The sequence below is a fragment of the Heloderma suspectum genome, chromosome 7 (assembly GCF_057233095.1).
Source record: "Heloderma suspectum isolate Gila_16-S chromosome 7, 16-S_ref, whole genome shotgun sequence".
Lineage (NCBI taxonomy): Eukaryota > Metazoa > Chordata > Lepidosauria > Squamata > Helodermatidae > Heloderma > Heloderma suspectum.
Genome location: NC_139464.1, coordinates 44,779,756 through 44,795,629, shown reverse-complemented (window position 1 = coordinate 44,795,629; position 15,874 = coordinate 44,779,756). Strand labels below are relative to the sequence as shown.

Here is a 15,874-nt window from a genome sequence, read left to right as displayed (position 1 = left end):
GCCGAAGCGGTGCACAGCCCTACAGTGGAAATAGATATACCTATTGAATTTGGCCAGTGCAGATGGGTGAGGATTTTGTTTCAGTTCAGTTTTAGCAAGAATTGACCAAACTTCACACATTTCTTCAGAGACAGGATGGAAAGAACTAGAGATTTTAAAAATGTGCATGTGGGAGAGAACAAAACAGACAGATTAGTCCATTCCTAATGTGGGTATACCCAATCATTCTATACCACCTCCTGATTCTGTGTCTTTATTTCCCATTTTCCACTGGCAACTTTACAAAAACCCTGGCAAACCTGCTTCCTTTGCCAGCACCCCACATTGCTCACCACTTTGCCTACCTGTCTGTTAACCCTTCCCTTGGATTTTCTCCATCTTTCTTCCTCTTTTCTTGTTCTTTTCTAGTTCATTGGGCCCAGTCATGGAAGAATTCATGCCTACCCTGAGCTCATGTCGGTGAATGATCTTTTTATTGCCCTCACCAAAAATTTTATACGGGCAAAACATCTGAGAGTTTTTAAGCTATTTCAGAGAGTTGAGGAGTAGGTCTGCTTTGCAGAAGAAGAGGAGGAAGAGTTGCCTCTTGGATCTCACCTGAGGGGGCGTAATGTGCGCAGCAGTCGGAGGACTCGTAGCACCCCCAGAATTTTGGCTCCACCAGCAGAGGCTACTGAAACTACAATGTCAATGATGGATACAAACACCAAGAAGCCATCCAGGATATTCCAGCTACTGCGGAGATAGGCCTGGTCCCCAAAATATAGGCCAAGGGAAACTACCTAGAGGAGATGAGAGAATGTATGGACATGGAGAATAAGAGAGTCAAACAACAGAGCTAGGCTATATCCCTAGAGCTGCGTAATGAGATACTTCAGGACTGCTCTCAGCCACAGAATCCTTGATAGCACTGGGCAAGGAATAACTGGAAAATTGATAATTGACACTGTCTTCATGCCATTTGCCTCTTTTCACATCAGAAATTCTATGGAATAAAAGCTGAAAAGCTGGAGGCCCTGAATTCACCTCCTCTAACAAATAGAAAAACTAATAGCCACGAAGGCCCTAATGATCTTCCTGCTCCCTCTCATGCTATATATTCCTTCATCATCACGTAGATAATTATAAGTTCTGGATTACAGAGATTTGGAAATGAAAGGGTTTTTAATAGTACTCCTAATCATGCTAGCCTGTGGGAGGATATAGTAAAAAAAAAAAAAAAAAAAAACCCATCAAGAAGTAAGGCCATGCTGAATATTTCCCCATTTTTATTCTTGGAGTGTAATTACTGGTTTCTTTCTTTTTTTGCAGGGGAGGGAATAAATATTTCCTTGGGAAAAGCATCCCTTAAATGTGCACAGTTTCACCTCTCCCCCGCAAAATATTGTCATTATTTACCTTCTCTGCTGTTGCTTGGGTAGCATATCCCCTCTTGGATAGAGCTTCCTTTACCTTCCTAAAGTGATTATTCTAGCCATTTAAGGATCATGCACTGAACTTGATGATGTCACAGTGATACATAACCAATCCGATGATGCTGACATCATTGAGGGCAAACAAAGCCTATTCATAGCGAGGGCAATGCTTTCTGAATAGACTAAGACTTTATCCCTTTTCACAGCAATCTGAGAAAATTCACCAAAAGAGAGGTACCATTCAGTAAAAATGTTCGTGAAAATGGCATCCCTTTTCAGCTCAACTACACTAAGAAGGGACAAATGGTATATTTGCCCCCCATGCAATATGAAAGTATGGAAAGGACTAGTTGGGTAAGTGCAGTGGGGATGGTTTGATAGCTGTTAATGGATGACTTACCTTCAGTGTCATCTCAGCAACAAAGATTGCTGTGAAGATGTAATTGGATACCGTGAGGAAGATTCTCTCCTGGAACAATCAAAAGCAGCCTCAAAATATATCTGACAAGTGTTTTTCAATTTAAATTATTGCTACAAGCTTGGCAAATGCTATCTAATTTCTTGTTAAGAACTGGGTGGGACTGAAAAACTAGGCTACTTTAGGGACAGTTGCCCCAAATTTCACCCAATCTAACCTCTCAAGTAAGTTCTAATTTGCTATATTTCCTCCCAATCTAGTTTTGTGGCCCAGTCCATTTGTATTGGATGTAGATGAGGCAGACACATGAAAATGTATGCAAACCAGTAAGTGACTGAGGTTTTCTTCTCATGTTTACCCACAAATCTCCTTTTAAAAGATACAAACACAACTGGACTGGAAGCTAAGATAGCAAGCCATTAAATGAATGAGTAGATAATATAGAAACATCAGATACACAGAAGTCCCAATCAGTTCAAGGATGTGGCTGCTCCAAACTCAAGGTAAGTGTTTCATAGGAACGTATATGCCAGTAAGACATATAGATATCTACACTGACCAGCAGTAGGGTTTTGTGTATGTCATCTGGCTTCATACAAATAACTTGCTATGAGCAGGAAAGTGCTGCATGCTCATATTGAAAGCAATTGCTACATGCCCAAGGTTCACAAGCCTTGTCTCAGGAATGAGAAAACAACTCTTGGTTATGTTCCCCCAATTATACATTTAAAATCTTGTTCCAAGAGCACCATCAGCAAATTTTCATATCTAATTTCTTTGATATCTTTTCGTATCTAATTTCAGTGTACACTGTCATGGCTACAGATTATTTCCTACTTTCAGTTGCATGGATTCCCAATCCATGAGAAAGAGACATAACTTCCTTCATTTCCCCCCACTAAAATTGGCAGCTATTCTAGGAAGGTAAGTATGTACCACTTTGATGTTTTGAAAGGGAAGTGTTTTCTTCATATAGATTAGGTATGTTGTCAAGGATTATGTTTCTATGCATTGGAAGTATTTTACAAATACATGCTCTTTTATTTCATTCAAATTAATCTGAAATAAATGTTCTCACAATTACTAATAGAGATTGGAAGCAGCATCACTCTAACCATAGATGGAACATAGTTCTCAAGAGCCCTTCCTGAAAGCCGTTAATGTATTATATCCACCCCAGTCACAACTCAAGTATGGACAAAGGGTGGAATTCACTTAAGTGCTTCCATCAGAGGAACAGGGAGGAGGGCAATTCCTCCCTTCCCCCATAGCTCCCCACATGCCCTCACAATCCACTCAGGATGGTTGGGGTAGGGATGTACGGATTTTGTAAAATCTATTCTGCCTGAATTTTGTGCATTGTCAGGTGCCTTTCATTCCATCATCTGCTCATTGGAGGAATCTGATTTTTTCCAGTTTCCCAAAGTTGCACAAAGTTGCATTTGCACAAATTTGCACTTGCAAAAATGCACAAATTCCTCCTTGTGAAAATGTGCAAATCCCCCTGAAATGCAAAAATCCCCCCCAAATGCACATTTTCATGCTTTAGCCTATGGGGGAAATGCACCTTTTCAGATGGTGTTTTTAAATTGTACTTATTTTTCTATGACTAAATTTGTGTAAAATTCTGGAAAGTAAAAAAAAGTTTCACACATCTGTGGAATCCATGCAATTCGGGAAAAGTTGGTCTACTGTGGAATCCTTGCATCAGATTCATAGAACTCCAAACTTATTTGATTCTGTTGCAGATTTCTCCAACATTCCTAGGTTGGGGGACCCTCCAGAGAAGACTTTGGGAGGGTGTAAAGGCTGCAAGGGGGAGGACAGGAAGAAAAAGTCCTGCTGCATGAGTGGAAGTCCACTTGCACAATATTAGATTCTACCCAAAGGGATGGGTTCTTCCCCACTCTTTCAAATCCATGGAAGCATTCTCACTATCTTATGGTAATCTCTCAGTCACGAACATAAATAAGAATGCTCTTTAAATTCGGTTTGGAAGAATGGGAAGTCTACCATCTTCATCACCATGAGAAAAATCCGTTTGGAAGTGTCTGATCACAACAGCACACAGATAATGGGATTATTTTTCTGACAGACTCTTAGAAAGTCACCCATTTCTGTGCACGTCTCTATGCAGAGGCTGTTAGGAGTGCTTATGCAGCTGCCCCACAAAAGCTCCCCATGGATTTTATGTTTCATCAGAACTGGCCATGGTAGAAGTCTACTCACCATGCTTCTCTGTTCAATCTGAGGTCTCTCCAGGGCAATAGTGATGCAGTTCAGGAAAATGAAGGCCAGGACAATGTAATCAAAGAGCTTATGGGCAATGATAGTTTGGCAGAGGATGCGAAACCTGGAAGACAGTTTGTTTAAACTATAAATGTTTCTAATAACTATAGGGACATTGAGAAGGGCTGGAGGAAGTGGGAGATGAGAAAAATGACTGCCTGAAACTTTATCTGTTAAACTGCTCTATCTATAAGTGTCAAACTTATTTGTGTTCAATTTAAAGGCAATACAACTGATTGAATCACTACTAGTTCATGAAAAACAAATTGGAATCTCCCATTTTGACAGCTAGGATAAATTCCTTTCTTCTGTAAGCTTTGTATTATAATTAGGGCTGTGCACTCCTTCGGCCTGAAGCCCGAGTTCCAAGCAGAAGTGGGGCACTTCATTCTGCTTCATGCCACTTCTGAGGTGAGGCGGAGGGCCCCCGAAGCGGCACGAAGTGGGTTGGGTTGCTTTGAAGTGCTTTGGTGGCACTTTGGAATGATCCAGAAGCCCAGCCATGCTGCTGCCACTGCCCAGGCCCCAGCTCCTTACCTGAGCCCTCCGGACATGCGCTGGAACCATATTCCTGATCCAGGGAGTCACCATTTTAGAAATGGTGACTCACTGGAACAGGAAGACGGCTGTCAGCATGTGTCCCAAGGGCCTAGATAAAGAGCTGGGGGCTCATGTGGTGGGGGCAGTGTGGGGGGGGCTGAAGTGGGATTTGGCTATCCAAATCCCACATCAACTGCAGAGGCCAAAGCAGGTCAGGTCCCTCCTGAAGCAGCCTGAAGTGAATCAGGCCCGCCTCGGAAGCCCTGAAGCGGCCTCTGAGGCAGATCGGGAGGTCCCTGCACAGCCTAATTGTAATACTTTGGGACACATGGAAAACTAGTAGGGATCTGACCAAATTCCAAAATGAAATGGATTTCATTTTGGTCTCCGATTTGACCAAATCCCAAAATGAAATGGATTCAGAATCTGAGTCAGAAAAATTCAGATGTCCAAATCAAAGCCTCCTTGAATGCCATTTTCTTGGTAGGAAATTGGGGTACGGATCCAATCAATAAATAAAGCAGGGTCCCTCCAAAGCAGAACAAATCTGAATGCGAATCCTCTGAAAGCGTTGTTAGCAATTTTGAGATTTAAAAGGAGACAGAGACAGTGTGTCTGCAAAAATTGATAAGCCCCTGCAAAGCTCTCTATATAACAAAAATACCTGGGCAGGGAGAGTGGGGAGGGAAAGGAGGGGGTACAGTTTTATAACCAACAGTTCTAGTTTCTAATGACAGAGAATGGTTTTACCAGGGCTCTCCTATCACAATGTTTTGTGGAGGGCTGTTGAAGTCAGATATCATGGGTTGTTTCACCATTCAGTACTCTTTGCTAGTTCAATCTCCCAGGAGATGGGATGTCAAAAGAGGTTTGGTGGAATTTGTGGGACTGGGGAGGGTGTAGCATTGGGTGCTTGCTTGGAAAATGCTGGATGTTCATCTCCTTTTGCCTCTGCTACTACATGCTCCATAGCCATCATCCACCTCTGTCCTATTGCACTGTCTGTGATTTGGTGCCAATTGAGTGGGAAAAACAAAACAGCCTTAAACTGTTTTTCATTCCTTGTAACCCCCTAGCTCCTACACCTTCTGAAAGTTTGCAGATGTCTTGCCTATGGTCACCTCTATGATGTTTGTCATTTTCATACAAATTGCTCCCCCACAAAACCACAGAGGTAGAAAAGGGGAAGCAAATATCTCCCCCCAACACACATATTTGGAGATTCCCCTTCCACCCATTCCACCTATCCTTCTGAAAATTTTCAGATTTCTTAGTTAGGACCACCTTTATGCTATACTGTGTGTCATTTAACAATTGCCCCCCAAAACTTAGGGGGATCATTTTTTGGAACCCCCAAACTGTAAAGCTTTACACCTATTCATCTGAAACTTGGCATGACTGGTCCCCTCAGAAGGGGCAACTATGCCTGCAAATGACATCCACTTCTGCAAAGAAATTAAAAATATGATCAGCAATCCTATCATCCATCCATCCATCCATCCATCCATCCATTTATCAGAATTTAAAGACGGCTAGCACAAAACCCCTGGACTTATTTGCCTAAAATGTACTAGGCTTCATCCCCTTGTAAGGGGTTATGATGCCCCCATATTTCATCCAATTCTGTCAAACAGAACAAAAGTTATAGCCATTTGTTGATTTCCAATGATAGTCAATAGGAGGCATGAAGCTTCAGATTTCTGAATCGAGATATGGATCTGACCCCTAAGTTGAATCAGGCAGCCTCCAAATCAGTCCAAGGTGAAATTGAGGTCTCAACTGAATCTTGTGGTCTGTCTGCATCCTTAAAAGCTAGCTTCAAGGAGCAGGGAAGGAGGGAAAAACAAAAACAAAAAAGAGGAGAGAACAGGATAACACTTCTAAAAAATATCACCTTATTGCCTATTTGCTACTAATTTCATAGTGTCTCTCTCTGAAACTGTAATGGAGACGTCAGTCATCATGTACTCTGAAAGATGGGCATGTGTGATTGAAATGCACTGACATTTGAAGGCAGCACAATAACATCACATCCCAAGCCAAATGTAAATGAAACACACCTGTTTTGTGGCGAGAAGAGGTAGATGGACCAGTCTTCCCGCAACTCACACCAGTCTGGCTTATAGGCCTCTATCATCTTTTTGATACGGAAACATAGGCTCTGTGGAAATAGAAGCAGACCGTTAGAAGTCACCATCTTCTTGACCTCCCCACATGAGCACTACTTGCTTTCATTTCCTTTATGGCTACTAGCACACCAATAAATGGAGATCTCCCATTTACTGATTCCTCATCACTGTGGATCAATTGCTACCTACCACACCCGCTGCAGGGTAAGAAAATGACTTGAAATCACAGTTGCAAGGTGATGATGGTATGGACAGAGTATTCAGAAGTTCTGCTCTGCTCTGGCAAAGCATTGTTGGGCTGAGAAAGCACTCCAAGGTCTTCAAAGCCAACCCCATGTACCGTGGCAGGAGTAATGAGCTAATTTATCTGCTAGAAAGTAGAGAATCAGCATTGCCATTCTGATTTAGATTGAAAGGATTGCTGATAGTGCCACAGTTAGCATTATTAACAGGCGCTGACTACTGAAAAAGCTCACAGCATTGTCTATCACAGACAAATTTCCCAAGTGCCCCTTATTGATATAACGTGGTGCCCTCCAGATATTTTGGACTGTCAGTCCCAGCCAGCGTGAGCACTAGTCAGGAATAGGGATGGACGAAAGTCCCTTACCTGGTCCCGCAGCTTGCTTCGCGGTGGGGAGGAGGCGCTCCGTTTCTCCCCCCAAAATTCTTGGAGGGGGGGAGGCGCCCCGTCCCTCCCTGCCAAAATTCTGGCCGGGGGGGAGGTGCCCCATCCCACCCCGCCGAAATTCTGGCCGGAGGGGAGCTCCCCGTCTCCCCGGCCGCGAATCTCGTCTCCTGCCAGGAAACAAATGGCAGCAGCCGTAGCCACCGCCGTTTGCGTCCCTGCAGTCAGCCGTGATAGGCTACGTAAAAGTTTACGTAGCCTATCACGGCTGACTTTGGGGGGAAAAAAAAGTGTGTACGCAAATGGCGGCGCCCATGGGCGCCACCATTTGTGTACACACTTTTTTTTTTCAAAGTCAGCCATGATAGGCTACGTACTTTTACGTAGCCTATCACAGTGTTTTTTGAAAATCTAGCCGTGATAGGCTACGTAAATCTTTACGTAGCCTACCACGTTTGTTGGTTGTTTTTTTTTTTCACTTGGAAATGACGGCGGAAGACCGGCCACCGCCACCACCGAAACGCCGCCAGGAGCTGCCGCCGCGAGGGACGTTTGCCGAAGGTAAGTCCCATCCCGGGGGGGGGTGGCGGGGGGTGGCGGACCGTTTCTCCACCAATTTTGGGGGGCCGAATACGTTGGCATTCGGCCTCCTGGAGATTCGTGGAGAAATTCTCTGACATCCCTAGACTCAGGAATGAAGTGGGTTGTAGTCTAAAACATCTGGAGTTAATCACGTTAGGGAAGGTTGCTATAGGCATTGCACTGGATCACTCAAGGGCCAAGAGATTTGAGAGTTATGAGCAAACAGGACTATGTAAAGCTCTGAATGTCCCTTGAGTGAAAGGAGCAGGTACTCACGTAATCTATCTCCTCATCATCTTCTCCATGGTCCTTGCGGTTGTTCATTTCTGGGAAGATGTCCTTAGCGATATTGGGCATTTTACCATTGCAGTCCTGGTGCTCGCTAGGCCCCGTTGTCACACCAACTCTCCGTGATGGCCTGTGACTGGATGGGACTGCGGGTGCCACCTCCACCAGTTCAGAGGAGCCCTTGGTGTCCAAGGAGAGCGTCCGCCGATGGTGATGAACTCTCACTGGCCCCTCTCGTTCTCCCTCTGATGTCCTGTTTCTCTCCCCAGATAAGAGTGACTCGTGCTCAGCTGAAGGAGGCTTGTGTTTGAGACTGTGTCCCCGCGCAAGGCTGTTCCAGCTGGAGCGTCGGCTTCCCCAGCCCCCGCTCCGGCCCCAGGCTCCATAGTGAGAGCTGCGAGAGCTAGACTGCAAGACACCCAAGAAAGGATTCAGTGCCTCCAGCCAAATAGGGCTGTTGTATGAGTCAGTGTCTTCAGCCACAGACTCACATCTAATCTCCCCTAAAGTTCTCATCTCAGAAATCTGGAGGGAAAAATAGGTGCACTAAGAAGATAAGCAAACACGAGATCAGATTTTCAGCTGCTTTGCATCTTATTCGGTAACTGAAGCCACAACAAAGTATTGCTCAAGTGTGCCTGACTTTCAGAGACATCCCTGATCTGAGTCTATGTTTGAGCCCATGAGGTTAGAATAACCTTTCCCAACCTGGTGCCATCCAGAGGTGTTGGACTCCAACTCCCATAACTGGCAATGCTGGCTGAGAATGATGGGAGTCACAGTCCAACAGCTCTGGGGGCAGGGGCACCAGGTTGGGGAAGGCTGGATTGGATTAATCAACTAAAAATGTTTTGATTGAGCAAAAAGACACACCTGATTAAGCAGGCAGCAGATTTTTATTTAAAAAATAACTTTAATGCAAGTCGTTAAAAAAACTGCAGATGGCAAGTGCAATTGTAGAAGAGGCATCCCCCCTTTCTCACACACAGGAGGGAATGCCTCTTTTTTTAAGGGGATATCTGCTATGACTATGACACACACGTGCATCCTCAAAAAATGAGGAAAGGGGAGGGAGGTTTCTACTTCAGAACTACTGCTTTTAGTCATATGCAAATTTAATCGATTTATCACTCAGCTAAATTCACATGGTTAGTTGACTGAAATTTCTTTAACTGGGTGATTGCCCTTTTAAAGGTTGCCCCTACTCTTAAGAAGTGTCCCTGGATTTGCCTGTAGTTGTGCCTACTAGCAGCTACAGGCCACCATGGAGAACATCCAACTGTGAAGGGGTCTTTGCTCAGCTGGTTTTCCCACTTAGATCCATCACAAAACAAGAAAGGGAGAAACAGCACCATCAGCCTTTGAGGCAAGCCAAGCTGGAATTTGAGCTCAGTTCTTCCTCTCCAAATCCAGGGTTCTATCTACTACACTAGGGGTGGGCAACCTATGGAACTGCAGATATTGTTGGACTCTGGCTCCCATGAGCCCCAAACTGCAGGGCCAATGGTCAAGGATGATGGGAGTTGTAGTACAACAACATCTGCTGGGCCGCATTTGTCCACCCTTGCCTACTCCATACTGACTTTCACTACCTCAAAGTAGTTTATTTGTAAGTTAGAAAAGGGAAGGTATGGGTTTGATCATCTTGGTCTAATCCTTATCACTATTAAATCACAGCCTATACAGGCTACCTACCAACCACCAGGGACACTTCTTGCACCAACCCCAGCTATCTTACACAACTCCCATTCATTTCAATGGTGCTGGAAAGGAAATGGATGGTGACCCTTCGAACCGTGACAGCAACCACTTCTGGAAAGGACATGGGGGGGCGTGCAGAGCATCAATCAAGCATATTGAGACTGGGGTGCTCCAGGACTGCACTAAGACAGATGTTTTATAAGCAGTAGGAGGTATGTGGGTTTAGGAAGTTTGGAAGAAGTAGTCAGCTGTAAGCTTGGCAACCATAGCTCAGTAGCAGAGCACATGCCTTGAACACAGAAGACCTTGCTCCTTGGCACGACCAAGCAAAGCAGACTTTCCCTGCCTGGTGTCTGCCAGATGTTTTGGACTTCAAATCCTATCAGCCACAACCAGCATGACCAAGGGTCAGCAACTCTGTGAGTTGTAGTCCAAAACATCTGAAGGGCAGCAGGTTGGGGAAGACTGTGCTAAAAGATCTCATTCTTAGGTATTAGTAAATAATTCCCGTGCATTGGCTTTGGGAAAAATGTGTTACATGTGGGTTTAATGTCACTCACCAAAGACATCACACTGCTTTTTCTGGACTCAAGGGCCACGAGGACTTTGTCTGGCTGCAGAGTGTTGTGGCAAGGATTAGCAATTCCAGCCCCTGCCCCAGGCTGGTTGAGACAAGGAAGACTGGGGTCAAGATGTCCATTTGGGGTCATGGGAATTGCACAAAGCTTTGGATCATCTGAGCAGAAAAACACAAAAGGAAGAGAGAGAGAAAGCAAAAATACATTCCTTTCCCTTCTCCACTCAGAAGAGAGGTTATATAGAAAAAGGTTGTTGTGTACTTAAAGATACACAAAGGGCAGTGAGGTAACTGTTCACACACAAAACCCACATATGTAGATTCTCCTACAGACCTCTGTGTTATCTCCATAGCAATGCCTACTTGAGAAAACTGGGAGCAATATGGAAGGAAAGAGATTGCCTTCTCTCCCCATCACACAACAGCATCTGATTTAGCAGTGGTTTCTACTTCTCCCTTTGAAGCCTGGAGATTTTCCTTTGGAGAAGGAAAGCTGATCCTTTAATGGCCAGTTGCTTAATATTTACCAGCACAAAGAAGGTTCCTGCAGTAGGTGCTCCACTGTAGCAGAAGGAGAACCAATAGAGTAGCAATAGAATAGAACAACAGTGTAGTAATAGCTACCCTCAGTTTATCAGTTTAAATGGATAAAAGCAAATTTGCAATTACCAATTTTTCTTCTGCTTTCAAAAAGGTGGCAGCTGTAGCTTTGTTCTCTCTACAGGATCACATTAAAAAGGGAGGATACGGAACAATGAGAGAAACCAGAGAAGAAATTAACTACTTGGTGAAAGGGTGTTTCCAACCCTGGACTTGAGAGGTGCCTCCGTGTCCTCAGATCAGCACAATCAACCCCGCTTTAGTCTTTATCTGGGAATTAGAAACATTAACTCCAGACCTGCCGAAAAGCCCTAACAGCCCTGCTCCAACTTCTCTGGCAACAGAGCATATTCTGAGCCACAGACCATGAGAATCCATTTGATATTTTAGAAGCTTTGGGGCTCCGAAGTGCCAGAACAACCAAAACAGTTCACTCCAACCTGGTACAGTACAAAGCAACAGCTCATTAAAAAACTCAAGTCTAAGTAAAATAAAGACAGAAAGTTATTTAGAATGATAGAAGGCTGCATATGGCAGCCTTTGTCAACCCAGTGCCCTCCAAATGTGTTGGAATACAACTCCCATCATCCCCAACCAGCACAGATGATGGGGTTGTACTCCAACACAGCTGGAGGGCACCAGGTTGGGGAAGATTGGCATACAGTAAAAGTAAGGAAAAAGCATTGCTTAGGAAACAAATATGGAATGCAATTTCTAACTCAAAGGCAAGTTTGATCTATGCTTCACATTTTGTCTTTAAGTATCATTCCAGTGTACTACGAATTCTTCAGAGGATTACTTGACTGTTACAGAGGTTCCCCCGGCCCTTGCTCTGAATTCTGAACTCCCTGTGATAGCCTGTACACTGGAGTATCTCCTTCATTGTGTCTCATGGAAAACCTCAAATCAGAGATTCTTTTTGCAAGCCCACTTCATCTTGCCACCTGTAGAATGGGTCTCTCTCTCTCTCTCTCTCTGTGTGTGTGTGTGTGTTAGACGATGCAGGCTTGTAAGTGGCCCATACAGCTGTTTGTGCTAAGCTATGCTGTCATCCACATTCTGACTCTGCACAAACCTGAACTGGCAACAAAGGTGGGCATTTATTTATTTGATTTGTACTCTGCCTTTCTACCCAAAAATGGCACTCAAGGTGGCTTACAGAGACAATTAAAACTGGTTAAACCAATAAAACCATGGGGGCGACATGTATGGAGGCAACACTCTGGCCACCACCCAAACCCACCTATCACCCAAACCTGTCTATCTCATCCTGCCTTTGAGCCTATACTGATTTTACTGATGTTTGAATCCAAAATGTTGTTATGTTAAATCAGTAGCCATTGGATATGTTATACCGATTTTTCATTTCTCTCTGATTTGCTGATGCTATTTGAACACCAGGGGCTTGATTGAAACTCAGTGTGGGCCCTCAGATCCATCAGCAGTTTGAACACCTTTATCATCATTATCCTAGTTCCTATGAGGCTAAGTGGAAAAGCCACCCATCCCAATTTTGCTGGGCATGTCTAGAAAATCACTTTTGTATTCCAAACTGAGACCCATGCTTGCTTTTTGGAGAAAAGAAACAGGATCTGGGCCCTAGCATGGTCAAGATACCAAAATGTGGCAACATGCATTAGTTTTGCCTTTTACAACTAGAAACGCAAGTTCGTTAAAAGATTTTTTGTGTGGACCCAGAGCATACCTTGAAGAAAGAAAAGAAGGAAGGAGCTGCCCAAGATGATACATGATTTCATATAATTGGGACCCAAGAATATTTAGTTAGATGATTCTCTTACACATAATCAGGTACATGTATATTCAAAAGTAAGCTCCACTGAGATCAGCTGGGCTTACTCCCAGCCCAGGTGTGTAGGTATATGGAACATAGACATGTATGAACATAGGAAGCTGCCTTATACTGACTCAGACCATTGGTCCATCTGGCTCAGTATTGTTGACACTGACTGGCAGTGGCTCTCCAGGGTTTCAGGCAGGAATCTCTCCCTGCCCTATCTGGAGAACCCAGGAATTGATATGGTTGCAGCTTTATTCAAAGATGTGAGAGGGTTGTGTTAAAAAGCTAAAATTCTGTAGCCAAATTTAGGGGAACGGAATAAAATGTGCTTATTAGGCACCTCTTCATGAACACACTTAATTTGCTCCCTTATTGCAAACTCAATAAAGTGTTCCTTAGGGTTCTATTTGTCCCCCATGCTATTTAACATATATATGAAACCTCTGGGAGAGATTGTCTGGCGTACTGGGGTTTGGTGCCACCAGTATGCCGATGACACCCAACTCTGTCTCTCCTTTCCATCCAAATCTAAGGAAGCTGCTCTAGTTCTAAATCAGTGCCTGATGTTGGTAATGGACTGGAAGAGAGTGAACAAATTAAAGCTTAATTCAGACAAGGCAGAGGTGCTCCTGGTTAGTCAAAAGGCAGGCCAGGGAATAAGGCAGGCCAGGGAATAAGGCAGGCCAGGGAATAAGGGATTACACTCCCCTTGAAGATTCAGTTTTGCAGATTGGTCACATGCCTGGGTTCAGCACTGAACTGGGATGCCCAGGTTTAGGCCGTGGCCAGGAGTGTGTTTACACAGCTGAGGCTAGTGCACCGACTGCACCCATTCCTGGAGATGTCAGATGAGGCTACAGTGACACATGCTTTAATTACATGCCATTTGGACTACTGCAACTGGCTCTACCTGGGGCTGCTTTTGAAAAGTGCTCAGAAACTTCAGCTGGTCCAGAATGGTGTGGTCAGACTATTGACAGGGGCCAGTTACAGAAAGTGTGTGACTCCCTTGTTTACAACAGCTTCACAGGTTACCTGTCTGTTTCCAGGCACAACTCAAAGTGCTGGTTATAAACCCGCTATACAGCTCAGGACTGGTCTACTTGAAAGACCACCTTCTCCCAAATGAGCCTGCCTGGATATTAAAATCTTCTGGGGAGACCCTTCTCTCAGTCCCACCACCATCAGAGGCACATTTGGTGGGGTCACAGGAGAGGGCCTTCTTGGTGGCTGCTCCCAGGCTCTAGAACTCCCTGCCAAGGGAAGCTAAGCCGGCTCCCTCTCTGTGGTCCTTCTGCTGGCTGGCAAAGACATTTTTATTCAGGAAAGTCTTTGGTGTGTAAGTTGGTCTGCTGCTGAAAGGGTTTTTACTGGGTTGGGGTGCTGTTTATCTCTTTTATTGTCTTTTAATTGATTTGTTCTTATATTATGTTTAATTCAGTTTTTGTTTTAATCTCGATTTTATTACTGTTAGCAGGCTTGACCACCATTTTTTGGTGGAAAGGCAGGATATAAATTTAATGAATAAACAAAAATAAGTGAATAAAACTGATATTCTCCAGAATTTGAAGGGGCTACCAGACTCTATGTAACAGACAGCCAGACTCTGCAATTTTCAATGCAATTCATGGTTATGCAGGATTTCTGTACAGCTTGCTCTTACCTGAGCCATCCTGGAACTTGTCATACTCTTCCATGTTTGATGAACTCTGATCCTCATCTGAATATGATCGGTTAGCATCACCCTGTGTTGGGAAAATAAATGCAAAGACCTGGGAATTGTGAGCATCCTGAGAGCAAAGGAGACGTTTCCCTGTGATCCCAGCATTTTGCAGGGAATCTCCAAGGTGGGGCAAACTTCTTCATGAAATAATTGGATAATGCCACTGCATTACTCTCCTTTAGTGCTTAGGACAAGTCATGTCACATGGTGTTGAATTTGTAGACCTCATCTTCATATCTGTTTTAAAGTCTGTCTCTTATAAATGCATGACTTAGAGCAGATTTCTCCAACCTTGTGCTCTCCTGAGTTAGACTATGATCTCATCATCCCCAGCCAGTATGGCTAATGGGATGGGAGTCATAGTCCAACATCTTGAGGGTACCAGGTTGGGGAAGTCTGATTTACAGAATCACTGGACATCTGATTGCCTTGCCATCCTTTTCAGCCTTTCAGGCTCTCTTCCCTATCTGGTATGTAGATACAGACCTATGCCCTTCTTATGGCTGGACAGATATGCCAGTCTCTGTCTTGCTAAGATTGTTGGTATTCTGAGGTCAAGATCATTCTATCCCATCTCTGTATGAGGTTGTTGTTGTTGTTGTTGTTATTAAAAGCTGTATGGAAATCCATACACATTTTTTTGTAATGCACACATTAATGCACACATTTTTGTGCACATTTTTACATGTACATGCACCCATTTACTAAAGCATGTTTGTGCATATTTTGGAAATGTATGCTTTTTTTTTTGTTGCTCACTTTTCAAAGGCATGCATGTGAAACACATTGTGTTTTGTTTTGTAGAATGCATCAGAAGCTCAAAAATGCACAGATTTCCAACCGCAAATTGCGTGTGGGTCCACATTTGGGTCTGAGAGATGCAAACCTGAGAAATCCATACCCCCCCCCCCATGGAGCTAATTCCTCATTCATCTTTAGCCCTTCTTCCCTGAAAGGGGTTGCTATAGCAACTTACCTCGGCCTGGAATCCCTCCACCAGGATGGCCACCAGCAGATTGAAGAGAACATAGTTGCCAAATGTCATGAGAGCCACAAAGTAAAGGGATGCCCATGGTGAAGTGGAGGCCATGCCATTATACAGCACAACATTCCAGTCCTCCTGAGTCAAGATCTGAAACACAGAACCCAAACTTGTATAGTCAAATCAGGACCAAAGAGGATGCAG

The 15,874-nt window shown here is 44.1% G+C and overlaps 1 protein-coding gene across 2 annotated transcripts in view; it reads right to left on the bottom strand.

Annotated features, from left to right (window-relative positions):
- Nucleotides 1-15,874, bottom strand: part of CACNA1I (calcium voltage-gated channel subunit alpha1 I) — a 384,553-nt gene that overhangs the window by 67,031 nt on the left and 301,648 nt on the right. Inside the window, exons 13-20 of one of the 2 annotated variants that reach the window (XM_084811754.1) lie at nucleotides 15,665-15,820; nucleotides 14,629-14,737; nucleotides 10,551-10,726; nucleotides 8,278-8,697; nucleotides 6,723-6,823; nucleotides 4,063-4,186; nucleotides 1,816-1,884; nucleotides 598-782 (exon numbers count right to left, since the gene is read on the bottom strand). In XM_084811754.1, the coding sequence (XP_084667880.1) occupies nucleotides 598-782; nucleotides 1,816-1,884; nucleotides 4,063-4,186; nucleotides 6,723-6,823; nucleotides 8,278-8,697; nucleotides 10,551-10,726; nucleotides 14,629-14,737; nucleotides 15,665-15,820 (1,340 nt within the window). The remainder of the gene's footprint in view (nucleotides 1-597; nucleotides 783-1,815; nucleotides 1,885-4,062; nucleotides 4,187-6,722; nucleotides 6,824-8,277; nucleotides 8,698-10,550; nucleotides 10,727-14,628; nucleotides 14,738-15,664; nucleotides 15,821-15,874) is intronic. The other variant, XM_084811755.1, reaches the window with a different exon arrangement.